Source organism: Curcuma longa, chromosome 5 (assembly GCF_044706935.1).
Source record: "Curcuma longa cultivar G26 ecotype Majalengka, Jawa Barat chromosome 5, ITB_CL_G26_1.1, whole genome shotgun sequence".
NCBI lineage: Eukaryota > Viridiplantae > Streptophyta > Magnoliopsida > Zingiberales > Zingiberaceae > Curcuma > Curcuma longa.
In genome coordinates this window covers 2,356,191-2,384,057 of record NC_133865.1, presented here as the reverse complement: position 1 = coordinate 2,384,057, position 27,867 = coordinate 2,356,191, and the positions used below count along the sequence as shown (strand labels likewise).

General features: G+C 34.9%; 1 protein-coding gene across 1 annotated transcript; it reads right to left on the bottom strand.

Moving 5' to 3' along the window:
* Positions 1-101: 101 nt before the first annotated feature.
* On the bottom strand, positions 102-23,062 carry LOC141829946 (protein disulfide isomerase-like 5-1). Its single transcript, XM_074717410.1, has 4 exons — positions 22,762-23,062; positions 21,393-21,451; positions 21,117-21,292; positions 102-367 (listed from the first exon to the last, which is right to left on the bottom strand). Exons 1-4 carry the CDS (start codon positions 22,903-22,905, stop codon positions 285-287), a joined length of 462 nt encoding a protein of 153 aa, XP_074573511.1. The 5' UTR covers positions 22,906-23,062; the 3' UTR covers positions 102-284.
* Positions 23,063-27,867: the final 4,805 nt, after the last annotated feature.

The following is a 27,867-nucleotide window of genomic DNA, read 5'->3' as shown; positions in this document are numbered from 1 at the left end:
GCCATCAAGTTGGCTATCGTAGTGCACACTGTCATCCTCTAAAATAACCACTGACCACATGCATAATCGCAAAGGCAATACCATTGCTGAAATCTAGCCCATAAAGACAAAATCAACATGCTTACATCAAAGTTAACATGATTGCAGTTGTTAAAAATCAAAGATGATGAGTCAAAGCATATTAGTAAATAAAGATCTCTTATCTGGAACAAATAGTTGTGTGAGGTACACATTCACAAGCAAAGAGATGCTCCTATCATTTTCATTGACAATCGCCAAAACTCTCACTCGGCTTCTAGTTTTACTCTTGCAGCCTTTTCAGCCTCATCAAGTACAAATTGTCTGAGAGATTCCACTTCTCTTGGACCTGCAAATCATACATGACATTTTTAACCTGAATACTACGGCAATGAACAGCAGTAGTAAGTGAATTTAATACAAGGTTACCAACAGATGCATAAAGCTGACATGCAGGCAGAAACTCCAAGTCTATATATTTGAAAATCAATATCTTAGTCTAAACATAAAATCAATATTTTACTTGAATATAAAAGGAGTAGGTGATTGTATGGAAGCAAAAAATACTTTTAGTCTAAGAATAGGTGACATACAATGTTCTTATAATAGAAAGATTAAACTAATCAGTCACACACACCATAAAGAACTTGAGAAGGGATGATTTTTAGAAAAATATTCTTCAAAATCAATTTGGCATTATGTAGGAAAGATCAATTATAGATAGTTACTTGATAAAATAGCAAATTCGTAAACAGTTCTGTGCTAATTGATCAGTACTTGGTATAATAAACTTGACACTTAAAGTGTGAAAAGAAATTTTATAAAGATTTTCAATCAGAATTTAAGTTTAATGTGTAAAATGTGGTTTGAAAAATAACTACTACAAAGATAATATTAAAGTGAAATGGATAATAAGTCCTATATAAGAGTTAGATTCTTTGGATCATTCAATAAGATAAAGACTAGAGGGTTAAAATGGAGAAGAGTTTCCAAAATCTTGTGTGATCAACAAATATACCTTGGAAAAAAATATATAAAATAGTATTATTTAATTAATTTAGTTCCAACAAAATACAAAACAATTAAAAATAAATCAAAGCTCTACAGACATGCTAAAAAATTGTTCAATAAATTGCATAATTATATAAGTTCAATCAATTAGGGTTTGAAGGTGTGAGGGATAGAATTGACAGAAAAAATCTATTTCACAAAAATAAATGTGATACAAGATCTTAATACAAATAGCAGTATAATTCTATATAAAAGTTCATTGAAGGATGAGAGTCATGCAGTTGAATTCCAAATAGTTAGGAATTAGGGTTTGCTTGTTATTAGTGACCTATTGTAGTTAACATTAAACATCATAATATTAGTAAATGTATTACAAAAGGTTATCCACACATTTAAGTAGGCGTGGACAGAAATTGACCCAAAGCAAAAATTGGGTTTCTTCGAATTTCAGTTTAGTTTCCAGATTTTAATATAATTTGAAATACAAGTTCAGGTTGTATCTCAAGTTTAACATAAAATCTTAAAAGCCCAAATCATTTCAAAATTATAGCATATATATCTACATATCACATGTGTATCATATATTATAGCATATAGTATTGGTGCAATCTACCTTCAGGATTTCGATGTTTGATAATGTATCTAGGTCTGGTCAGTTTGACCAATAGTTGATCCAAATAGGATTTAATATTTGGATGTGAGTGAATTGAGCAGATGACTAGCAAGGGGAGTCCTAACTGAAGGTTAGACAAAAGGAAAAGTCCTAGCTAGAGACTAGGTAAGGTAAGTCTTAGCTAGAAACTAGGTAAGGCAAGTCCTAACTGAAAGTTAGGCAAGAAAATCTTAGCGGGATCAAGGACACCAGACAGGAAAATCTAGGTGGATTAGTGAACCGAACGTCTAGCAAGTCGATGGATCAACGAGAACCGGACATCGAAAAGAAAAGTCCTGGGAGTCGAGTGATCGAGACTGAGCAGAAGTCCAAGCAAGTCAAGGGTGACCAAATATTTGGCGATGAGAAGTCTACCGAGTGATTAGTCCTAACTAGAGATTAGGTAATGAAAAGTGCAAACAGGTCTGGAGGACCAAGGGATGATTCGAGCGCCTAGAACCAAATCCGGACTCCCAGATCTGGTTTGACTCGGTTCACCCCGAGTTGACTCCGCTTCCCTTCAGGCTTGATTTGACTGCGTTTATTTGTTTTTGTCTGCTTCTTTAGTCTTGCTTCCAGCTCCATATTCCTGCAAGACATGCATACAATAAAAACAAGCAATCTAAGATTTAACTGTAGTCTGTCTGGCCTACTAGGCTTATCCTTCCTATATTGTAAGACAAGTTGCTCCGCCTTCAGAAAACTTCCAGCAAGGAGACCACTAGTGGATGGGTCGCCTCCCGTACATAGGCCTTGAAGTACCAACCAAGTAAATCCCATCATGTTTTTGTGTTTTGTTTATTTAATTCCGCTACAAATTTTTTTTGATAGAATCTAACACATGAACGAAGGACGAAATCGAATGAGCGAGCGAAATCCCCCCTCTCACACGCATCCGTTCTACAATTGGTATCAGAGTCGACCGGCTCTCAATAGGACTCACCGCCACGGGAACAAGTTGATAAAGATGAAGGGGGAGAAAAGTAACAATTTAATAGTTTGTTTTAAATTACACATAATATGCTTCAAGTGCAGGGAGAGATGTCACTATAAAAATTAGTGTCCTACTCGTAAGATTCGGACAGCATCATCGATGGCTAAAGGAGAAACCGATGCAAGAAACCCGGACGATCAAAGAGCACATCACGTGCTTCAAGTGTTAAAGATCCGGACACTACAAGAACAAATGTAGGAATTGCCAAAAAGATTAATATGTTTAATTACAAAAATACCATTATGCATGATAAATTAGGTTTTCCTTATATTAAATTTTGTAATTTACAAGCTAGTTCAAATTTGAATAATTAAATTAATATTAACTTGAAAACTTCAATTAATAATTTAATAACTCAAAATTAATTAATTTGAAAATTTTAAATACTAATTTAAAAAATTCAGATTTAAAAAGTAATTTAATTAACAAAAATAATAATTTGGCAAATTCAAATCGAGATAAGTTAGAAATTTTAAAATTAAATTTAATTAATAATGATGCTAATTTAAAAAATTCAATTATTAATTCTGATAATAAGATTAATCTAAACATAAATCAAATTAATAAAAATTTAAATAAAATCTTTAACTCATTCAACCAAAGATACTCTAATTTGAAAAGTTCAAATTTAATTAATTTAATCAATTCGAAATTAATTAATAATTCAACCAATCAAGATAAAATTAATATAAATAATTATCAAGATAAATTAAATAATCAAGATAATCTTAAAAATAATTTTATTAATTCAAATGAGATAAATTCAAAATCCAACAAGATAAATTCTAAACTTAAATCATTTCAATATTAAAAATTTAAAATTAAATCTTAAAAAATCATACAATAAACTTTCAAATCTTAAAAATACTAATTCAAATTTAAATACTAAAAATCTAAATTTAAATAATAAAATTAATTATAATCGAGTACTTTTTAATTATCAAATAATGAATAATTTTAAAATTTTAAAAATAAATCCAAAATTTTCAAATTTAAATAATAAAATTCAAGAAAATAAATCTATCAATTTTCACAAGTCAAATTTACATTTAAAAAATCTGAATTTAAATAATAAAATTAATTATCATCAAGTTTCATTTAATTATGAAACATAAATTAATTCGAATAAAAAAAATCCAAATCTTTTAAAAATTCAATAAATTACAAAAATAAATTAATAATTCAAATAAAATACAAAAAATTAAAATCCATAAACTTAATTATAACAAAATACCTATAATTATAAAACTAATTAATAAAATATTACTCAAGCAAATAAAAAATTTAATAAAATCAAAATGTGTCAAAAAGAGTTGACACAATCGCAAGTCCACACAAAATATATCAAATCAAGAATTTAATATATTATTAGAAAATAATTAATTATTTGACTTTATTAATTCATGCATATTTACCACATACATGCATATGTTTAATTAATTATTTATACACATAAATGTCATGTTATACATACTTATTTCTTGCTTAATCTAGAATTGATAGTTAAGGACATAGGCTTAATAGTTGTCCAATATAGTACCAGGGTGGGAAAGATAATATTATGTCAGGGAAACTTGGTCTTGGTAGTCAAGTGAGGTAAAGAATACCTTAATTTGCTTAGCTAGTGGAACTGACTAAAGCTACCTCGTTACATTTTAAACTAGTTAAACCAAGATTTTTTAAGAAGTATGTTAAATACACAATTTCTTAAAAAGACTGTCTAAGGAAATGATCGTTGTTCTGATAACTAAGAACCTAGAAGTCGATTTTTAAAATGTACACTTAACTAACTGACAGTTAAATTTGAATATAACACAAGGTCAAATAGAAATCAAATTAACTTAATAAAGATAAAATTGACGAAACATCTCACAAAACTCATAAAGTAACCCTCGTATGTTATGCACTGAGACACTTAGAATAGCAGAGATGATAAGGACCATTAAATTAAAAGATTTTGAAAACATTTTCAAAACTTATAAAACTATTCTCCTAAACTATTTTTGAAAAATTAATATTTACTTGAAATTTATGTTTGTTGAGTATACTTATACTATAAAATTTTCAAAAATTTATATATGTTTAAAAATTGATTGGCTAACACTTAAACACAACTTTTAGATCAACACTACTTCTAAACCCTAAAGCACATAGGCAGAGATTCCTTGTAGTTAATAAAGATATCCTAAGGGAGTATCTAGTTAAGGGAAGGTCCTTAAAAGATCTTATTTAGAAAAGACCTTTTTTTAAATAAAATAATTAATTTAAAAAATTCCTTTGAAAAATACTTTAAAAATTTTTTGAAAATTTTAATTTGACAATTTATGTTTTGAAAAACATTTTGAATGTAAGTGAATTGCTCTTTGACTTAGATCACACCCTAAGACATATAGGGAGTTTATCTTGTGGTTAACAAGGAGCCCTAAGATTGCGTCAGGTTAAGAGGAGTTTTGATTATAAAACCAAACTTATTTTAAAAATTAATTTTTATAAATCTTTTTAAAAAAATTTGAAAATGAATTTCAAAATTACTTTCAAAATAATTTTAAAACTAATCTTTTGATTTAGGTCAAACTCGCAGACACTTAGGTAGATATTCTTTAAGGGGCATTTGGTTGAGGGTTATCTGTCCAAGATTATCAATGATAACCTTGTTTGATTCAAGTTATCAACGATTCTTGAGTAATACAGCATTACTGCCACGTCAGCATGAGTTATAACCCCAGAATCTGATTACCTTGGCAGGGTAAGATTTTTCATAATTTCAAAGTTAACAACAAATTAATACCCTTCAATATATTTACCCTTTTAAGACAAAAATATCCTTAAATGTGTATCAAATATCAATCTGCCCTAAACTCATTTCTGAACTCATTTTAGCCGACTCCCAAATCGCGTCATTTGCAAATCGCGATTCCAAAACCCTAGCTGACTCCCCTCTCGCATCTTCTCTCCTCACCAACGCTTTGCAACAAAAAGACCCTCAGTTGAGGATGTACTTTAGAACTTGCAGCTTGCCGTTCAGATACAGGGATCCTGGAGAACGGGATCATCGCAAAGCAGTGCAAAGTCGCCATTTGGAACTTCTCAGCCTCCCCCACCACTAGTTAAACTCGGTTCATAACTACGTTCGCCACATCATAGTAAATTAAACTTAGTTCTTGTTTGTTTGAATTTGATGATTCCTGGCTCGAGGTCAAATTTCTCTTGCCTGTTTCCTTGCATGTTGCTCTGTAGAGCATTTGAGCTTTCTCTAGCAATTGCCAAGCTATCCATTCTTCAAGGCCTTACCACTGTTATTCAGGGTTGCTTTGTGCAGGCAAAATGCTAACAACACTGAAAGCCCAAGGATTTGAAGTCGAACATATAATTTTATTCATCTTCATAAGACTTTTCACCTGTGTTAATTCCTAGAAGTTAACTGAGTCGCCATGTCGATTCACGTTGTATTTTTTTTAACTTGAATATACATTAAAATTTTATTTTTTAACTTGTAATTTTATTTTATTTTATTAAAAAATTAATCAAATATCAAATTTATTTAGTTGTAAAAATGTTTAATATTAAATCAAGAGTAATACAGTAAATGTTAAACTAGGATATACATTAAAACCTCCAACCAAACAAGTTTTTGTTGCATAATCTAGGATTGAACCAAACAACATAGGTTATGTTTTATTTCCTATAACCTTGGTTATGTAATTACTAGGTAATCACATAACCAAAATTATGCATGATAACTTGAACCAAACGGCCCCTTACGGTTAACAAGGATTCCTAAAAATGTGTCAGGAAAAGGGAGAGATCTTAATTGAAAGAAGAAAGAGTTTTTCAAAACATCTACTTTAAAACTCTCTAGAAAACACTTTTAAACTTCATTTTGAAAATACTTTGGAAAAGATTTTTGAAAACCCTCGTTAAAATTATTTTAAGTTTTAAAAATATTTTGAAAGGTCATTTCAAAAAGGACATTTTTCAAAACTAAATTTTATTATGATCTTTCAAGAAAGTTAGAAGATTAAGTTTTGACCATAGGAAATCCATAAATTGTTGATGCAAAATCAAAGGTACATCATTTTTGATGATTGACAAAGGAGAAGAAAGGAAGGTTAAGTTAAAAAAATTAGTAATCTCCCAAAGTGTTAAAACCTTTATAACCTACAACTTAACTTAAGAAAATTATCAAATATCAAAAAGGGAGAAATTATTAGTGCAATCTGTCTTTAGAATTTCGATGTTTGACAATGTACCTAGATCTAATCAATTTGATCAAGGGTTGATCCAAACAGGACCTAATGTTTGGATGTGAGTGAAGTCTAGTTAGGTCGACTAGGAAGGAAAGTCTTAACTGAAGGATAGACAAAAGGAAAAGTTTTAGCTAGAGACTAGGCAAGGCAAGTCCTAACTGGAGATTAGGCAAGAAAGTTTTAGCAGGATCAAAAACACTAGGCGGGAAAGTCTAGGCGAGTTAGTGGATCGGACGTCTAGCAAATCGATGGGTCAATGAGAACCAAACATCGAAAGAAAAGTCCTGAGAATCGAGTAATCAAAGCTAAGCAGAAGTCCAAGCAGATCAAGGGTGATCGGATGTTTGATGGTGAGAAGCATACCAAGTGACTAGTCCTAACTGAAGGTTAGACAATGAAAAGTTCAAGCAAATCTGGAGGACTGAATATTTAGTAGGTGGGAAGTCTATCAAGTGACTAGTTCTAACTCGAAGTTAGGCAAGGGTAAGTCCAAATAGATCAAGGGTGATTGAATGTTCGGCAAAAAGGAATCATGTGGGAGTCACCCTTAGGGGGACAAGCCTAATAGGTTAGGCCTATAGAGTAAGGCTTAGGTAAGCCTAGTAAGTCAAACAAACTACAGTTAAGGCTTAGGCTGCTTATGTAAGATACGAGAAATTTAGGATTTATTGTAAATAATTTAGCCCTAGATTAAGGGGTTAATTATTACCTCTTATAATTGTCATTACAGCTAAATCATTTATGGGTGGGCTCGAACTTAGGTTTAATGAATTACTAGCTTAATTAAAGCAATTAAATTGGCCCATTAACCCATAAGCCCAAATAAAAACCCAGCCCATTTGATATAGGAGATAGGGTTATTGGATCCGAGTTAAACCCGATCCGTTAAGCCGGCGTTAAACACATGCGGTTACTATGCATTCCCAGATCGCGAACTCATTCCTCTGTTTTCCCCGATCGCGCGACTCTGCATCTCTTCTTCTTCCCCGACGCTCCAGCGTGCTCTTCCGGAGCTGGAGTCGAAGCTGAGCTGAACAGCCGGCGACCAGAGCTCCGATCAACGAGTACAAGGTTCTCGCCGAGGGGGATTGGATCTGATGGCTGTCGCGATCGGTGCGTACAGGAGGAGAAGCAATCGATAAGGAATGCTGAGCTAGAATTTTTAGTTGTGCATTGTTTCTAGTGGTGGATTTCATTGGGATTGCTTTGAATCTCTTTCGATTTTTTATCGTCTTCCCCTCCACAGCTCAATTTGCGATGATTCAGGTCAGATCTGTGACGGTGAGTTTCTGCCACGAGGGAGGAGGAACCGAAGCTGGTTTAGGGCCTAATCAGATTTGAAGGTGAGATTTCTCTTCTTGAATCTAATCGGTTGTGGATGATAAATTCTTGCAAGTGGTTGGTTGATGAATGATGCTTTGTTCAGTAGGATTCTTTGGATTTTGGACAGAGAAGGAGGGATTGGAATCGGGCTGATCTAGGGCACGATCGGTTCTCATCCATTGAGGTAAGATCTTGACTCTAGTTCATCCTTGTTTGACGATATCTCTGTTGGGACTTTGGCCGATTGGTTGAAGATAGCTTTTAGGTTTGATTTGTATAGGATTGATCTGTTTTAGGTAGTGATGCTGTTGAGGTTGTTATTGGTCTATTAGGTTAGGTTCTTGATGTTAGGTTTGGTTGTGTTATTGGATCTTAATTGGTCCTTAGCATGAGTCAAATTAACAGGTGTTAATTGAATTTGATCGGTTGGTTTCAATTAGAGCTAGGTCTGATCCAATTGGATTGGATCTGTTATGAGTTGGGTTGAATCAAGTTGCTTTAGATAATTGAGCTGATGAGTTGAATTTAGTTGTAAGAATTGGATCATGGATCCAGATGTAATTGGATCCAATTGGATTTTTGTGTGGATCGAATCGTGGTTAGATTGGTTTAACTCTAGATTAGGTTAATTTGGGATGGATTAGATTAACCTAAAAGTTGGCTAGGATTTACTGTGTTGAAAATTTTAATATAATATCGTATTTAATGTTGTTGTATGTTATAATTTGCAGGACTGTGATCCGTGATCCTACTATATACGGAGTGTTGTATTTTTCTGAGGGTTCTGTTATTGACGATCGTCATATCAGGTGGGTACCCTGTACTTGGTCACTACAGGCTTTATTTCTAGTGCATGATCTATTATTATTTGTATATCCTGTTGTTATCCTTGTTACTCATGTTATTACCTTTGATACTTTTGTGTCACTTGTTGCTTGATACTTACCGGTTGACCTTTGATATGATCTAATAGTTGTCAATACAGTCTCACTTTACCTATCATTGATCTATGAGGACTTATCCTGACTTATGTTGATTATGCTGAGTAGATGTAGCTATTATATGTTGAGTTGATCATCATAACATCTACATGCTAGTAGGTGTTGTTGACGGCTATTGGTTGTTAATGTTGGCACTCACCTGACACCGTGTTGTGGTGGGAATAGGGGTGAGAGTATTTGTTGTGTCATGTTGGGTGCAACCAGGACTGGCTAGATAGCCCTCCTGATACACTGCCCGCTCCCCACTTGATTAGTAGTGGTTAGTTGTTGAAGCATGCGCAGTTTGTCCTGTTTGGCGCCTCAGTTCACTGCACTGGGTGGGTGACTAGGGGTGGCAAGTGCAGACAGTGACCATGCATGTTGCCTGTGATGTATGTTGCATATCTGCATGCATTTGCTATTATTATTATTATTATACTGCATTGTTGTTTACAGCATCTTTGTGTGTGACTGTTGCACTTGGTTGATATATATGATTGTTGCATCGTATGACATTACATGCACTGCTTGAATTTGCATGATTCCTATACATGTTACATAGTATTGATCTTTCCTTATGTATTACTTATAGAGACTGTATATCTTTTGTTATTCTTGTTGATATATCATGTTATGCACTTCTATCCTGTATTCCACCGAGTATCTGATACTCACTACCCAGACCCTGGAGTTGCATTGTTTTCTCCCCAGGTAGCAGATAGGAATGTACTTGGAGCTTGGAGATCTGTCAGGCTGCTTCCATCTCACAGCAGGAGATTTTATATGGTAGTTGGTATTGGTTCTAGTTGTATTCGGTATGTGGATTTTATTCGTGGACTTATAGTGTTTGGTGAGTATCTGAGATTGGATTTATGTGCTTGTTGTATTTTGGATCTAGTTATGTTTTGCTGCGAAGTTTTTGCTATCTTGTGTGTACTTGTCGTTTACACGTTTTGTTTTTTGTACATGTGTTAGTTTTATAGTTGTGGCCGTGTGGGCCTTATTCTTAGAGGTTATTATTTGTTATGCATCTGTGATATGTATGGATTGTGGCCGTGTTGGCCTTTGTATGTATGTATTCAGGGAAATGACATTGTTACAGGGGATGCTGTCGAAATTTTTCGAACAGCCGTCTCCCGGGACGTAACAGCTTACTTGTTTGTTGTATATGGGTCTTGCAGGAACCTATAGCTAGAAGCAAGACTGACTAAGGAAATAGTCAGAAGCAAACAAAGCCCGGAGGAAGCCGGAGTCCACTCGAGGTGAACCGAATCAAACTAGATCCGAGCGTCCGTATCTAGTTCCAGGCGCCCAGACGGTCCATACGCTCTGTGCAAGTCTAAGCACCTAAACCAGGATAAGACCCAACGTGGATAAGATCCGGCAGTGTCGAATCGGATCAAGTCACTTCTAGGCACCTAGAAGGGGATCCAGGTGCCCGGATAGGCCTTTATAAGGCCCCTCGACCAACAGCTTGGAGATCAATAATTCACTACTCTCGTATTTTGGTGAGCATGACCAAAGCTCTGCTCGTGCAATCGGGGAAGTTTCAAGAAGGGTGTCATACGCTTAAGACTTCCGGATCGGCTCGTAAGAGTTTGTGTTTACCTTCAACTTGTACTTCATTTCATATCCTTGTTTTAAATTGTAAGACGAATTTCTCTGCCTCTAGAAAACTTCCAGAAAGAAGACCACTAGTGGACAGATTGCCGCCCGTACATAGGCCTTGAAGTGTCAACCCTGGGGGGTTGAGAACCAAGTAAATCCCACCGTGTCTTTGTGTTTTGTTTATTTAATTCCGCTGCAAGTTTTTTTTTATAGAACCTAACACACAAACGAAGGACGAAATCAAACAAACGAACGAGTGAGATTCACCTCCCCCCCCCCCCCCCCCACCTCTATTGCACCGGTCCTCCATATATATCATAACACAAAATCCATAGGAATCAAGAAGCCTAAGAAAAAAATAACCAAAGCCCTAGGAAATGCATCAAAAAAAATAAGATCAGGTTTTTCAAAAATTTAGGTTCAATTCTTGGGGAAAACATGATGCAACTCTATTCAACCTACATATAAATGTTTTATTGGTCCCACCATTCTGGTATGTAATTCAATAAAAATTTAAATTTCTTTGCATGGGCATGAAAAGATCCTTTATAGTTGAGGAGCTCAATCAAAAAGCTTAAAACTTTAATTATACAATGTGATTTAATTCACCACCAGAATTCATCTTCGAAAAAAGATATAAAGGAAATCTATTTCTCCAATAACAAAAATGAAGATTTAATATCTTGTTTCACACAAAAAAAATGGTCTTGCCATGATTCTGAATCCAATTTGAAGATTAAGGCTGAGTCACTAAAAGGTGGAAAAGAATATAAAATAATCAAGGTCCGCTATCACTAGCTAAGGGTTAGAGAGATATTTAAAAGACTACCTTTCTAGGGAAATCTTTCGAGATAGGTTGTGTTCCTGAGGCATAAGCCGTTAAGGAAGATCTCTTTCAAGAAGCACATCAATCGAGTTTTGCAATCTATCCTACTGGCACCCGAATGTATCAAGATCCAAAGCGGTCATACTAGTGGAAAGGTATGAGAAAAGAGATTGCAGATTTTGTAGTTCGGTATCTGATTTGTCAATAAATTAAGGCATAACACTATAGATCAGGTTTACTTCAAAAATGGGAGCATGCTACTATAGACTTTGTCATAGGGTTACCAAGGATTCAGGGCATATCGATTTGTGATCATTGATTGATTGACTAAATTAGCTCAGTTCCTACTGACCCATAGGACCCATAGGACAAACTCTTCAGACCGTCTAGCAGAGTTGTATTGCAAAGAGATCGCTAGACTCCATGACATCCCCTTAGTATCATTTTTGACCGAGACACGTGTTTCACTTCTAGGTTCTGATAGAGTTCTTGGAAGGCATAGAAAACTGAATTGCACTTTAGCTATGCTCTTCATCACCAAACTGAGCACTATCCAAACTTTAGAAGATTTTCTGTGAGAGTATATATTGGATTTTAGTTGTAATTGGGAGGACCATTTGCATTTAGTGGAGTTTTCCTATAATACTAGTTATTATTTTGTTATCCAGATGGTTCCTTTTGAGGCACAACGATAAAGCATGTAGATCTCCTACATTTTGGCAAACTTAGTAGGATGCTGAGTTAGCGAGGATTATCAAACAGAGACTATTGACTACTCAAAGTCGATAGAAAAGCTATGCATACTATAGACAAAAAATGTTGAAATTTGCACTGAGTGATCATATGTTTCTTTATGTTTCACCTATCAAAGGAATTATAAAGATTGGTTTGAAAGGAAAGTTGATTCCTAGATTCACGGGACCTTTTCAAATTTTGGAACGGATTGGTGCAATAGCTTATCGACTTGTCCTACCCTAGCCTTAGCAGGAGTGCACAATTCTTCCATGCTTTTATGTTGCATAAGTATGTTCCAATCCGACAAATTCCTAAGGATATCACAGTAACACACCAACCTGATGTGACCTATGAGGAGTTTTCAATTAATATTCTGGATTACAAGGAACATCGGATGCAAAACAAATGCATCGATCTAGTGCAGGTTGGGTGGCAATAACATTCCGATCAAGAAGCAACTTAGGAGCAAATCGTGAGGATGAAGTGCGTGCAAGATACCCCACCTTTTCACCTCATGTATTAAATTTGGGATAAAATTTCTATTAGTGAGGATGTTAAATATCAATTTTTATAAAAATTCACATAATAACTCAAACGGAACCATTAAAATCAAAATTTGAGCGTCGAGTTTAAGTCGGATTGGGTTTGGATAGAATCCATCGAGTAGGCATGGAGATTAAGATTACGTGAATTTAAACCAGGGTTAATTTAGGTTTGATTTGGCCAATTATGGCTAAATGAACTATTAAATGGGTTATATCAGTTTGATAAAGATAAAAGGAATTAGGAATTTTTTTTAGAAATCTTTCTCTTTCCTCTCTCTCCTTTTTCTCTCCCACCTGCAGCTGCGCCACCTCCTCTCCACATGCCAGCTTCTAATCTCCTCCATCTCTCTTCTTCCTGTGAATCCCTCTTACCCTAGTTTTTCTTCTTCTTCTCTTCTCAACGGCAACAACACTTTTCTTTTCTTTCTCCAACAGCTGTAGCACCTTATTTCCCCTCTTTTCTTTTCCCAGCCGCCAAGACCAGCAACAAAAGCAGCCTTCTTCCTCCCTTCCAGCACCCAATACCAGAACCAGATTTCTCCAGCAACTCTTCTTCATCTTCCAGGAACATCCCAACACCTCTTCCACCAGTGCTGCTTGCTTCCAGCTAACACCAGCAGCCCTCCCTCTTCCAATCTGCAGTCTTTTTTTTTCCAGCAAGCCACAGCAGCAAGCATCAGCCTCTTTTCCAATCTGCAGTTCTTGCTGCTGCTCATCACAGCAAGCATTTTTACTCACTGCAGCTCACTGCCAGAGCCAAGGGTGAGCCACCAGCCCTCCTTTGCCAAACCAAGGAGGATCATAGTTTTGCTTGTTTTCAAACCTAATGGTATTCTCGTTCAACGAGGTTGTTCATATGACCACCAGTTAATGATAAAGATTGGTAAATAATTATTTATTTATATCGAGAAATAAGTAATTAATTTGGACTAATTATGTTTCGTTGTAAAGGTTCAATTGGCCTGAGCATTTCGTATTAATGAAAAAACTCTGTTGTTTCGTTGATCGAAGGAAAGTTGAGAGGTATATTTTTATTTCATTAGATTTCTATTTAGGTTGGTTAAATAAATTTCTTATTTGATGGTAGTAGAGATCTCATGTAGGAATTGGAATTATATCAAGGTAGCAAGGTCAAGTTTGATCTATCAACTACGAATTTCTGTTAATGTTTAGAATTTTGTATTATTATCATTATTGGATATTATTTTGAGTTTTCTAATTTATTTTCATATTATATTTGTAGATATGAATTCGAGTGAAGCATAGTGACTTGCTGATAAAGGTAGGTAAAATCTTTCCTTGGACTCCTAAATATTTCCTTGTGCGTGATTAAATAGATAAATAGATTTAATATACTTGTATAATTGTTTTGAAAAAGAAAATTAAAATGATATTTAAAACTAGTGAATTGGTTATAAAATAATTAAAACATTAGAGGTAAATAATTGGCATTCATCTCCACACATGAGAATTAACATGAGAAGGTTGTCTTTAAAAATTGAAATGGATCTTTTAAATTACTCTTTAGTAGATACTTGTTGTTATATTTGTTTGACATTCATTGCTATTTGATGATCTAGACGTAAATACTTGTATTTTTATATTGTATAACTTTTATCTATAGACTCTATGATGATACATAATTAAATCAACATAACTTACATTAAAAAGTTGAGTTAGGATGGTCATTGTGACTGACCAAAAATATACGAACACCAAATAAAATAATTATGACAAAAAGAATTAAAACAAAATAATAAAGATGCTAATGGAGAAAAAAAACTAAAAAGTAAAAATTCCAAGCCTAGCCTTATACCACCTGTCAATATTGTAGTATCAGATTGCCTATATGAGATATGTGGTAGCAAGGAATCTTCCAACATCAATATTTATTTACGTGATGACACTATATTATTGTATACCCCCGGTACAGAGGCTTTTAGCACATACGTCAAATGATATTATTACGCTCGGAGGATATTGATTTCACTAATTCACTTCTTAGTAGATTTATTATTAGTTGATTTACCATACTTTTATCATTGATGTCACTTGTATATGTTGATATCATTAGTAACATTTATACATATAGGATCAATTTGACACTAGAAGGGAGGTAAATGGCATTTTACTTTTTCTCTATATTTCTATTAAAGTTATTAGTAACACAACGGAAATAATACAAAAATAAAATAAGACAAGAAAGGCAACAATATTTAACATGGTTCGATAACCCCCTAAGATCCCTACTCCATCTGTCTCAAACGTGAGCACTAGTGATTTTCTCCTTTCCAGAAACCCTCCAAAAGTGGAGAAACCTCTTACAGATTTGTAAGGCAATCAAAAATATAAACATACGTAAATATAAGTAAACAAATACATGGATCCGGTCTGGAAATCCTGAGCGTGAAGGCGCTCATCCTGGATCAATGAGCAAAACTTGGAGCACTATTTGGAGCATAAAATGAGAATCGATTGCTTGCAATAGTTGTTGGAAGATGCTGCCTCGACTCGCCTTTTATAGAACTAGACCTCCACTAACTCGATTGCAAACTCGATCCTTTTCGAGCTAAATCTTGACCTTCCGGTCGATTAAAACACCCTTCGATCGTCTGGAGCTCAATCAAAACTTATCTAAAGACCGACTTGTGCGAACGATTACGTCGACTTAAACACCCTCTAGTTCCCAACTAGGTTTGTCTAATTCCCAACTAGGTCTTCTACTACCTAGCCCCGCTAGGAATTCTACTGTCTAGTTCCTAACTAAGACTTTCACTGCCTAATCCTGTTAGGACTTCCACTACCTAGCTCTGTTAGGACTTCCACTACTTGGTTCCCACCAAGGACTTACACTACTTAAGGTTCACTTTCCTAGGATTTTTCCCTTGCTTGGAGTTCCCTTCTCCATGACTTTTCACCACCGAAGGTTCAGTCCCTTGGGATTTTTCACCAACTGCCAAAAATCTGATCCTACTTGAACTTCTCACTCACTTCAAAGTTTCAAGTCAACCTTAACTTACTTGGGCTCTATACTTAACTTGGTCAACCGTGATCAAGTTATTTGATTGCCTTGACCAAATTACTTAAACATATTGTTCAAACTAAATCATCAAAACTCTGGAGGCCGATTGCACCAACAATACATGTTCATTAAATAATGATAATTGAAAATTATCTTAATTGGTGATAAAAGATGATAATAATTTAGAAATGATAGTAGTCACTCTAATATTGAAAAACAAACAAAATGGGAATAATAGATGATTATAAATATATTTATAAATTCATGGATGTATAATCTATAGAACTTAAAGAAGTAATTAAAATTGTAATACAAAATTGTGGCCTATTTTAGGTTCTTAATCTCCCACATCTTTTATGTTTACCCACTTAGTAAATTTGTACTTCCAGTATCTTTTCTTTGACCTCTAGTTTTACCGGCACAGACATTCTTTTGATATCATAGTTGATTTCAGCTAAAATACAGAGTTACTCAAAAATTTCAAACTGTTGTTTTCTAGTTTGATTTTTATTTTGATTTATTTACGTTCTATTCATTTGATCTTTTATTTTATACAATTTTGTTGTACTAGTAGTAAAAGATACATAAATAAATATATAACATCTATTAAATTTTTTTTGGTTGTCCTGTTCATATGGCTCTTGGTTCTCTTTTATCATACTATCACCAAGTGGAGTACCTACTAATAAATGAAATTACACCCTGCGAGGTGTGACAGTTGGTCATTTAGATGGACCAACTCCATTCCTAAAATTCCTCCCCAACTCCTCGCTTAGCTTACTAAATTTCTAAAATGTCTCTAGAATGAAAGCAAGACAGCTTAGTAGCTTGCATATTGACTATCCAATTTGTACTAACCAAGTAGTATGGCCCTTCTGACAACTAAATAGCACCAACTGTACCTTTGAATGATCCTTTAAAAGTCTCTAATTGCCCACAGCCCTTAATACACAATCAAGTCCTAAAATTTACAATTCTAGCATTAGACAATTAGCTTTTATCAAGAACACTCCCAATCTTGCTTTAGAATGCTGCCCTAAATCAAAATAGACCTACAAATCAACCTACACCGAAATACCTCTCCTGAAATCAGAAATCAAAATTTAGATCCTCCCGGCTTAAATTTCCATAAAATTAGATAAAATTCAGATTTTTAAAGAGTAAGATTTCCTCAAATTCGCGATCTGTAGCCACTAGGAGTGTGTTCCTCCTCTCCTTGGCAATTCAACAAACATGTATGCAACTAGGCTTCTAATATCATGAACCCATATTCTTCCACTTGGAATTCTATAATTTCATCCTAGAATCAATAGAATTTCAATACATTAAGGACCCAAGGTACAAAACCTTATCTAAATCAATCAACAAAAAAAACCTTATCTAAATCAATCAACAAAATCCTTATGACCCATTATAGCCAGCGGCTCTAGATGAGGAAGAGGATAGAGAGAAGAGTAGAGAGACTTCACCAAAACTCCTAGCTTGTTCTTCTCCTTCTAAGGATCTCCATCAACCATGTAGATGCTAGGTTTTGGATGGCTTGAGGAACAAAAGGGGAGGGGAGGTTTGACTAGAAGTGATGAGGGAAGGGGGTTTCAACACTTGAGGAAAAGAATTGAGTTTCCTCCTTGTCATGATATGAACACCATCCGAACTGACCCTCACCTATTATGTTGGGAAAAATTACTGGTACATTTTAAAAAGGTACTCTAATTTCCTACTGTCCTCCAATGCAGTTAAAACTTTCGTTTAATCCCAAAGCGTAAGACAAATAACTTGATTCTTCATTCAACCCGAGTACAATTATAAGTGGAGCCCACAACAACTTCCTATAGCCCAAAACCATGAGCCAAGTGCTTAAACAAGGTCATGCTCACAAGGGCCAAATAAATTAGTGCTTGAGTAACACCTAACCTAGGAAATAATATCACACTAATAATAAAGAAAAATTAGAAGGTATTCGGGTTTAGGGTTTACCCTAAACCCTAAACCCTAAATTAGTGCTTGAGTAACACCTAACCTATAAAAGGAAATAATATCACACTAATAATAAAGAAAAATTAGAAGGTATTACACCCGCAATAGTCACCGTCCTCATGTGTTGTATCGCCATCTTCCCGCCATATGCGCTTCCCGATTTACCCTAGTGGTCAGTGGGAAACTTCCGTGGGACCGAGCCGGCCACCCCCAGGGATTGAGTCCATGAGACTGACTGGGATTTATCATTTTTTTTTTTTTGTATCGCCATCTTCACAAACCCCACAAAAACTTTGAGGGGTGCTCAACACAACCTAGTTCTCCTCCTTCGCCTGTCTTAGTCTCGAAGAACAACAACCAAGCCTTATCCCACTAAGTGGGTCGGCTGTCTTAGTCTCGAAGAAAGCTCCCAAAATGATTGTCGTCCTTGTGAGAACCCTAGGGTTGTCATGAACAAATTTATCGTCCCAAAGAGTTTTGTATGTTGATGAATAGACAAATTGAGATGTGTCACCCATACAGACTACCATAAACAAAATTATAAATCATGATTCAGATCACTAATTTTATTCATATAATAATATATGTAAAAAAGTGGATAAGCGTTGGAAGGTTGTTTTCAAGAGATTCTGTTGATATGCTTTAGAAGAGAATTTTATTTTATTTTCTTTATGTTTGTTGTTAAAGATGGAACAAGACATTATTCTATCAAGAAGCACGTAATTAGTTTACCAGCAACTAATTTGGTCGAACAAACACAATAATGTCATTATGATTGGATAATTTCTAATCATAATGTGCTAAAGTGTTTTCTATTTTCTTTTAGAACTATCTTAATTTTATCAACAAAACAAGTATGGTTTTAAGTCAATTTGAATGTGTTTAAGTTGGTACAAACCAAAGAATTTTTTTTAATTGCATATGCAAACCACATGTATTATGTACCCATATGCAACTGTATTCAATCTCATTTATTATACACTATTAGATCACATATTGGTCCAAGGGCATTTCAACCATGTCTATTACTAAATAATACATTTAAGATACTTATTTAAGTTCTAATTACCAAATACATTTAGTTTTAATGTTTTCCCCATAACTCAAGCTTCATATTTAGTCTATTTACATCCTCATCAATTAACACATATACTAAAGAAGTAGGTGATTTAGGCTACAACAAAATAAAACTCATTTGGCACACTCAAAGCTCTAACATCATATCCACTATAACATCAATATAATTGTAGATATTTATCAAGTTTAAAATCATGCTTATTATTCAAAAATTGCAAATAAATACACTAAAGAAATTTATTGAAAATAATGTGATTTAATCGAGTACTAATGTAAAAAATATAAGGGCTTAGAGCCATTTTTTTATGTAAACCTCCAGACTATAGCTATAGAAAAACCATTTCGCACACTCCTAAAAGCTCTAACTTTAGTACCTAAATTATTATAAATATCCACTATCACATCAATATAATTATAAATAGTCCTTTCTTTTCTAAAAATTCACCATCATAGTTACCTATGGCCTCAAAACTTCTTTTCTCTATAGTTTTTCATTAGTTGTCCAATTAAATAGTAGCATCTACGGTAGATCCACTATGGTAGATCCACTAAGTGCAAAGCCAAATTGATTCTTAGAAATGATCATCCTATCTCTCTTATTATCCTTTCTCCATAACTCTTTCTTAGCATGACTCATCAACTTAATCCCCTCTACAATTATAACAACATTTTAAATTTCTTTTATTCACATAAATAGGTACTAAAAATTTCTCCTCCTTCCTGTAATCATCTTAATTCTCAAAATTTTATCAAATACTACCCTTAATCTTCAAAATCTTTCAAACTTGAATAAGAGAATCATCCTACCGTACACTTTTAGTGATCTTCATTTTCTTTAAAGTTCATTTGAGCTCACTCTAATATTTTTTAAAAAATCTACAATACTTAAATTTACCATAAGTTTTAATCTCTAAACCCAAATTAGCTATACCATGAACATTAAATAGTTTATACAAACAAATTTTCAATCTTTCCTTAATTGAATTGTCATCAATAAAAATCTTGTGATTTTCATCTTTTCTGCATCTAAACATTTACTAACTCTATGTTTTCTTTCCTAGCATTAGCAATCCAATAAATATTTTTCTCCTCATCCTTAGTTCTTAGGTTACCAATCCTTTAAAATTTGCTATGCTTATAATTAATTTGGCTTAATTTAGCTACTCTATATCTATTCAAATTATCTTCGCTTCTATAATTTTGTCCATCTTTAATACATGCCTTCTTTAAACTGTCATTTGCACTTCCTCACATCACTCATCTCCTTAGTCTAGATGATTCATCTCTACCATTACACTTTGCAAGAATTGATTAGCTACGTTTTTTTTAATTTATTTGACATCAAAATCCTCATTACATTAGTATCATCTCTTCATTGCTCAGTCCTTTCTTCATTCTATATTAGAAAAGTCATATTATTCTCCTTAAAATTCCACCATCTAGTTATTCTAAAACTAGAAATAAATATCTTCTTATTCATTTCTAAGACCTATCTAATATATTAGTCAATCATTCATCAAGTATCACTTTATGAATTTTACACATAATTCAACCTTCCTAGTAGGAGAAAACCTATTTGACTATGATTGTTACAGCTTAAAAAAATCAAATGCTCATATTTCTCATTAAATAATTATTAACAATCATAGAACATAAGATGTAACAAATACGAAATCATATTACTCTATTCCTTTCTTTCTACAAGTCCAAAACCTCTATACTCATCTCATATTGCACATAGACTCTCCCTATATGTCCATTTAAATCTCTTTCAACTACAAGTTTCTAAGTTATAGTTATATGTAAGCAATTTCAGTTAGGTTTTTCTAAAATTTCCTTTCAATTTGAATTAATTCAATCCCACTTAAGGGCCATCAGCACTAACAATTTACAGCTTATTGTAAGATCAACAAAAACTGCACACAACTAAAACTACATCAACAACAAAGGAGAAGTGAATCAACAACAAAGGACAAGTAACTATAAGAATTATAGATTTAAAGTTTTAGATGCCAAGTAAATAACGCACCTATGAAAAAAAAGCTGCCAAGTAAATAACGCACCTATGAAAAAAAAAAAAGAGCTTCTGTCGTAAAAATACCTTTGTATTTTGCAATCTCTTCACCGTCATAAAATATCTTGAATGTAGGGTATGTGTGGATGTCAACTTTGGAGCATACAGGTTTGTTCATACTGCAATCAACTTGCCCTATCTCTATCTCATCTTCACCTTCCATTGCCTTGCCCAAGTCCTCCCACAGTGTTCCTAAATTCTTACTTTAAAGATTTGATAAATGATCAAAATAATTTAAACCTTTAGGTCAATGCAATAAAAGTTGATAGCTACATGAAAGAGAGAAAATTAACTGTGTATTACCAGTATTTACACCATGGCACACAAAATTGCACAAACCAAATAGTGTCCTTTTCCTTCACCTAAATAAGAAAATTACATTCCAATAGTTGATGTTGTCTGATGCATGAGATTCATTAACATAGCTACAAAACAATTCCAAATCCTAATGAGGATATATCAAATATATTACTGATGCTGCTCCATACTAAGTATGTTCATGGAGAACCTATAAAAAAGCTAACCCAACCAGGTTCGACCATTCCCAAAGTTGGGCTGTAAGTTCATACCAAGCATACATAACTATTAACTGCATACAGTTTCCTTAAGATTGAAATAAACAGTAATATCTGCATATTGCATGTTCATCCATGTCCAGGAATTGTTTTAAAAAAATTATAAGAACACCGATGATGTTAATCAAGTTACTTGGTTTTCTCGAAGGAAGTTAAACATCAACAGCTTCATAATACAATTTATAGTAGCTACTAAAAAGTATAAGTATAATTGTAGTTACTGTAAAGGATAAGTATATAAGCTACATTTATTGTGATAAGATTTAGATAGTTCAGTTATAAATAATAATTTCACAAAGTTAGAGTAACATTAAAGGAGACACACCAGATGGATATAACAATTTTTAGTGTAATTCAGGGCGGATTGAAAGGTACTTAATGGTTATTTGACTAAGTAGAATCGTAATTGACAATCTGTAAACCCAAATAGTCATGATTTCATAATGTTTCTGATTATTGTACACCAAGTTGTATGCCACATTGATTTGGGCTGCTGCTAATGTTGCAGTAGCTGCTGCTTAATTGACACCCTATATTCTACATGCCTAGTTGAATAGACTTGGTGCATTTATGAGCTGTTGAACATTGCGTGTTCGGTCAAAATTAAAGGGATATACAAGACATTACAAGGGAGGTGATAAAATTTGTTTCTAAAACATCGTCTACAAGGTGGAGTAAAATAAATGGCTAAATAAGATTCTGTATTTAGACTCCACATCCTCCATCTTAGTTAGATCTACATAAAGACAAAGCCCTAACAAGTGAAAAGAATATGTTAGAAGCTTAAATGAGTAACAGAAACCGAATTGACCATTCGGCAGTTTTTACTGTACTATTGAAATTGAACGTCACCATAAAACTTGAAGGATAAGTATAAATTGGTTACAAGGCGTCCTCGCCGCGAATCGGCGTGTCCGATTGAACACAGTATAATGAACAAAAACAGTAGCTACGCAAACTTTACCAACTCAGATTTCTAGCATAATTATCCCCCGCCCCCCCGCCCCCCCCCCCCCCCCCCCCCCCCCCCCCCCCCCCCCCTAAAAAAAAAAGAAGTTCGCAAAGAGGAGCGAGATCGAAGAGATATGGAAGAGTACCTTGTCCGCGAAGGTTTCTTCAGTGAGGCTTATCACCTCAGCGCGCGTCCGTAAGCAAGAGCTGCTTAAGAATAAGAGAAAGACGAATAAGAAAAGGACGAGAAGGAAGTGAAGTGAATTCCGGCGGTGATGCATCCGATCCATGGCAGGCTCGTCGCAGACAGCGCTGGGACGATGGTACGTCCCGAGTATTCTCCTAGGGCTTAATTGTGATCGAACCGAGTCGGGAATCACATCCTTTGGGTCATCCGCATTCAGCGTGCAAATAGGATCCCACGTCGCGGATGTCTTCTGCAACCCGAGGTATCAGGCAGATCGGGTCAATTAATAATCAATCCTATCTTACCTAAATTTCATCGGAAATACTTACGGTAGATAATCAGTAGTCCAATATTCTTAAATTAAGTATCCATTAACATAAATTAATCTAATAATTCATCATAATTAAAATTGAAATTGATGTAGGATCATTTAAAAGCGCTAAAGGCAAGGTGAATAATAATTTTTAATATTTTTACACTTTTTGACAAACTCGTGTAACTTGCATAAGTAAATCAAAATTTACAGCAGAAAATAACACAAATAACATAGTTAATTTTATTTGGTTCATAGTCATAGACTGTTACTTCAAAGTTCATAATTAATGATCATTTTCGACGGACAATCCACTAAATAACTCCCCTCTTACGAAAAAAAATTAATCATTTTATAAAATTAATTAGGATCGGTAGCACGTATACCGACCTAAAACTTTAAATACAAAAGCAATAAGTAGTTTTACTGACAGAGTAGTAATAGATATGCAGACTTCATTGTAGCTCCTCGGCGTGACGACAGCATTCCAGATGAAAGACATTTGTGCAGACGGTCGTTATTGAGTCGTATTTAGATAATTCTAAGGTTCCCCTCGAGGCTGCTTATATAGACTGATCCGAACACCTGAAAGTTTTTTCGAGCGCCTCAACGTCATTCCGTCAATCCACTTTTGACGTTGACTCGGCATCTTTCGAACGTCTACATCCCTGCCAGACGCTTAGATGCTGACGTGGAAGTTGTCGGATCAACTTTGACTTCGCAACGTCTTATCCAGATCCGGCCGTCTGGAACCTTTCCGAGTGTCTGGAGGCTGAGCTGTCCCGACCACTAAGACTTTGCCACCTCACTTGCCTCACTAGGTCATTCCGTTGACGTTTGATCGCCTGAAATCAATCCAAACACCTAGACCATTCAGTCGCCTAGATTCACATAAAGGCGCCAAAACACAAAGTTGTAATCTCTCCTTTCCTGCATTACAAGTTAGTCTAAAACACAAAATGTAACAGGAAAGTAAACAGTTTAGCCAACTATTTCATCTTGACTTCAAGTTTCTAGTGACTCTAGGTCAGACCGACGCCTACTGTTCTCCTTACTAGGAACGCGTCCTCACTCACTACACTCAAGAAAATTTACTTCATGTCATCTAAGTCCTCCAGACTTGTTGGACTTTTACTTAGCCTTGATCATCTGCCCCATGTCTTCCACTGCTAGACGTCCAGTCCTCCAGACCCACCTAGACTTCTGCACTGGTACTCTTGATCCGCCAAAACTTCCTGTCTAGTCCTCTAACCAAGACTTCCTTGTCCAATTCTCCAAACCAGGTCTTCCACCTAATCCTCCATATTATGATTTTCTTTACCTAGCCTCCAGCTAGGACTTCTACTGCCTAGCCGTAACTAAGATTTTGTTGTGCTTAGCCACAACTAAAACTTTCCTATGCTACCTGTACACTCAGTTAAACTCATCAGATTACTTTATACACTTAACTTAAACTCTTTGTCATTATCAAAACATAGGTTCAATCATATGATGCTCCCTACACCAATAATCTCCCCTTTTAATTATGGTAACCTAGGTTCTAAGTTAAGTAAAAATATTTACATTAATAGTAAAGTAGTAAATCACAACAACATTCAAGGTAAGTCATAACAAGCATAAACAACTTAACGTACTTGACTCTCCCTTAATTCATGACTCCCCTGAAGTTAAGTTTTACTTAGAAAATAATAATTTTTAAAAATATCTTTTTCTTCTCTCACCATGAATTTGACCTGATTTAATTTTGATCAACTTGATTACAAACTATTCAAGTCCTACTTAGATTTAAAAATATTATGTAATAATTAAAATAATTTTGTAAAAAATTACTTTGAAATTTTTTCGTCACTTTGAAAAATCATATTTTTCAAGAATTAACTATTTGAAAAATATTTTATTTTCAATCAAAAATTATTTTAAAAAATATTTAATAAGATTTAATAAGATTTTAAAAATATTTTAATTTTAACTTTGAATTTAACAAATATTTTGAATTTAACTATCTCTCTCCCCTTTTATATAATCAAAAAATATTTATAAAAAAGGTTATTTTTGTAAGAGAAGTCACTCAATCACATGAAAGAATAAGTTTAAGTCCAAGCATGTTATAATAATATAAAAAATACTTAGGCAGAAAAATTTCTTCTTAGACACATATCCAACTTAGGTTTCGGCTAACTATCAAAAGATAGTAGCTTAACCAAGTTGATCAAATTTAAGTGTATCATTTCAGTTAGCTTATGTTAAATAGGAACACTTAACTTGATCTATAGTTTATGTTTATTTCACAATATACAAGTAAGTTATCTAGTATGTTTTATGAGATACGTTAACCTAAGTCTATATGTGCATGATCTCTATTGGAGTATCTAGACTATGGTCAAAAATTTCTTTTACTTTTGAAAATTTAAAATTTTAAACTAAGTTTTTCAAAGATAAAATAAAATTTTAAAAATATTTTAAAAAATTAAGTAATAGTAGATTTAAAAATATGAGTTTTGAAATATAAAAAATATTTGTACTTAGTCTATCAAATGTTGGTGCAATCTTGCCCCAAGTGATTTGAATTTTAATGTTTGGCTAAAATAAGTTTAAGTTAGGCAATGTTGGTGATCTAACTTTTATGGTTTGAGTCCACAGGGAAGTCTTGGAGGTGAGACCTCTTGACAAATGATGAAGTCCCGGAGGTACGACCTCTTGGCAAAGGATGAAGTCCCAGAGGTGCGACCTCTTGGCAAAGGATGAAGTCCCAGAGGCGCGGCCTCTTGGCAAAGGAAGACTTAGCACAACAAAACTGAGGGAAACATCTCAAGCTAGTGCAAGGAAGGGCACGAGGCTTGTGGAAGACGTTTGAAGGTTTGTGTCAAGGCTAAGGACTGAAAAAGAAGCTGAAAGAGAAGTTTCAGCTTGATCAGTCGACACTATTGGTGCAGTCGATGGTGGATCAGAAGCACATACAGAGTTCACAGAGAGATCAGTCGAGTGGAGCAGTCGACTACTCATGGTGTAATCGATTGCTAGGTGACTATTGGGGCAACAACTGGCTGATTAAATGCAGATTAAAGAGTCGTTGAAGTCCATCAGTCGACTGGACCTTGGAGCAGTCAACTGATGTACAGAAAAATATAAAAATAGCAAACGACGCGAAGAAATAAACAATATTGTTTCATCATCTTTCTGGCAAATCTCTGAGATTGTAAAAGTGTTCCTCTTCCTCCATACTTCACTAATCAATCCTGTGAAGGGAAGAGATCAGTTTGTGAGGGTTTTCTCCACCTTCGAAGCGTGCTTCGAAAAGGAGAGTTTTTCATAGTGGAACGGTTGTCTGTGTGTGTGGATCCTTGGATTAGTCACCTCGTTGAGGTGGATACCATGTAAATCAACGGGTTAGCGATTGTTCTCTTTTCTGTTGTTATTTTCGCTTCCGCTAACGTTTTCGTAGGAAAGTTCGAGAAATCGCTATTCACCCCTCTAGCGAACACACCAATCCCAACAAGTGGTATCAGAGCTAGGTTGCCTTTCGCGCGAACTAACGCTGAACCGAAAGAACTAAATGGCGTTTCAAGAGGGATACAACACCGCACGACCGCCCTACTTCGACGGTAACGATTTTACCTACTGGAAAAATAGAATAGAGTATTACTTAATGAATAATATTGAAAACTGGTTTAGTGTCGTAGATGACTTCGAAAAACCCAAGGATGCTTCTGGCTCCCTACAAAGGATTGGTCCAAAGACATATGCAAGAAGGCACAAGCAAACGCTAAAGCCATGACTACATTGTTGGGTCCAAAAGAATGTCCACATCTCCACAATGACATGATATTGTCCACTTTGGGCTTAAGCCCTCATGGTTTTGTTCTTGGGCTCTCCCCAAAAGGCCTCATGCCAATAGAGATACTTTTCATCCTTTTAAACCCATGATCTTTCCCATGTATTTTAGATGTGGGACTATGTTTGCACCCTTGCAACCCAACAATCCCCCCTCAAACAAAGGACCACTGGAAGCTCCGCTACCATTTCTCATGGTCCAGCTACCATGTCCCTCATGGTCCGGCTGCCATGTCCCTCATGGTCCGAGCCTCCCCTACTTCCTTTATTTTCCCCGAGGGTCCCCACATGGTTAGATCTGGATCATGGCTCATCCGGCGGTTAGTCCGGTGAAGAGCGATCTTGCTTTGATACCAATTGTTGGGTCCAAAAGAATGTCCACATCTCCACAATGACATGATATTGTCCACTTTGGGCTTAAGCCATCATGGTTTTGTTCTTGGACTCTCCCCAAAAGACCTCATGCCAATAGAGATACTTTTCATCCTTTTAAACCCATGATCTTTCCCATGTGTTTTAGATGTGGGACTATATTTGCACCCTTGCAACCCAACATACATTACAATGTGGACTATCGAATAGACCCGACCACGGTTCAGAATCGCCGGTTCGACGGTTCAGAACCGCCGGTTCGACGGTTCAGAACCGCCGGTTCGACGGTTCAGAACCGCCGGTTCGACGGTTCATGACAGGTCGACCCTTAACCTTAACCGCCCAAGACGGTTACGATTCACGATTCGGAACCGCCAATTCACGGTTCGGTTCATGGTTCACGACGGTTCGAGATTATTATATTAAAAATTTAAAATGTATATAAAAGGAATATTGAAAAAAAGAGAGAAAAGTCGATGTAGTTTAGTGGTGTGTATTCCTTTCTCTCACGCGGGAGACTCTGGTTTGATCCTCACTAACGACATATAA

Bases quoted from the DNA above. Each gene is read 5' to 3' on its own strand.
- LOC141829946 (XM_074717410.1), bottom strand. From the start codon at position 22,905: ATGGATCGGATGCATCACCGCCGGAATTCACTTCACTTCCTTCTCGTC. The intron at 21,452-22,761 runs GTACTCTTCCAT...TTTCTTATTTAG, and splicing joins AAGAAACCTTCGCGGACAAG to GTGAAGGAAAAGGACACTAT. The intron at 368-21,116 runs GTATTTTTACGA...TATGATTTGCAG, and splicing joins AGAGATTGCAAAATACAAAG to GTCCAAGAGAAGTGGAATCT.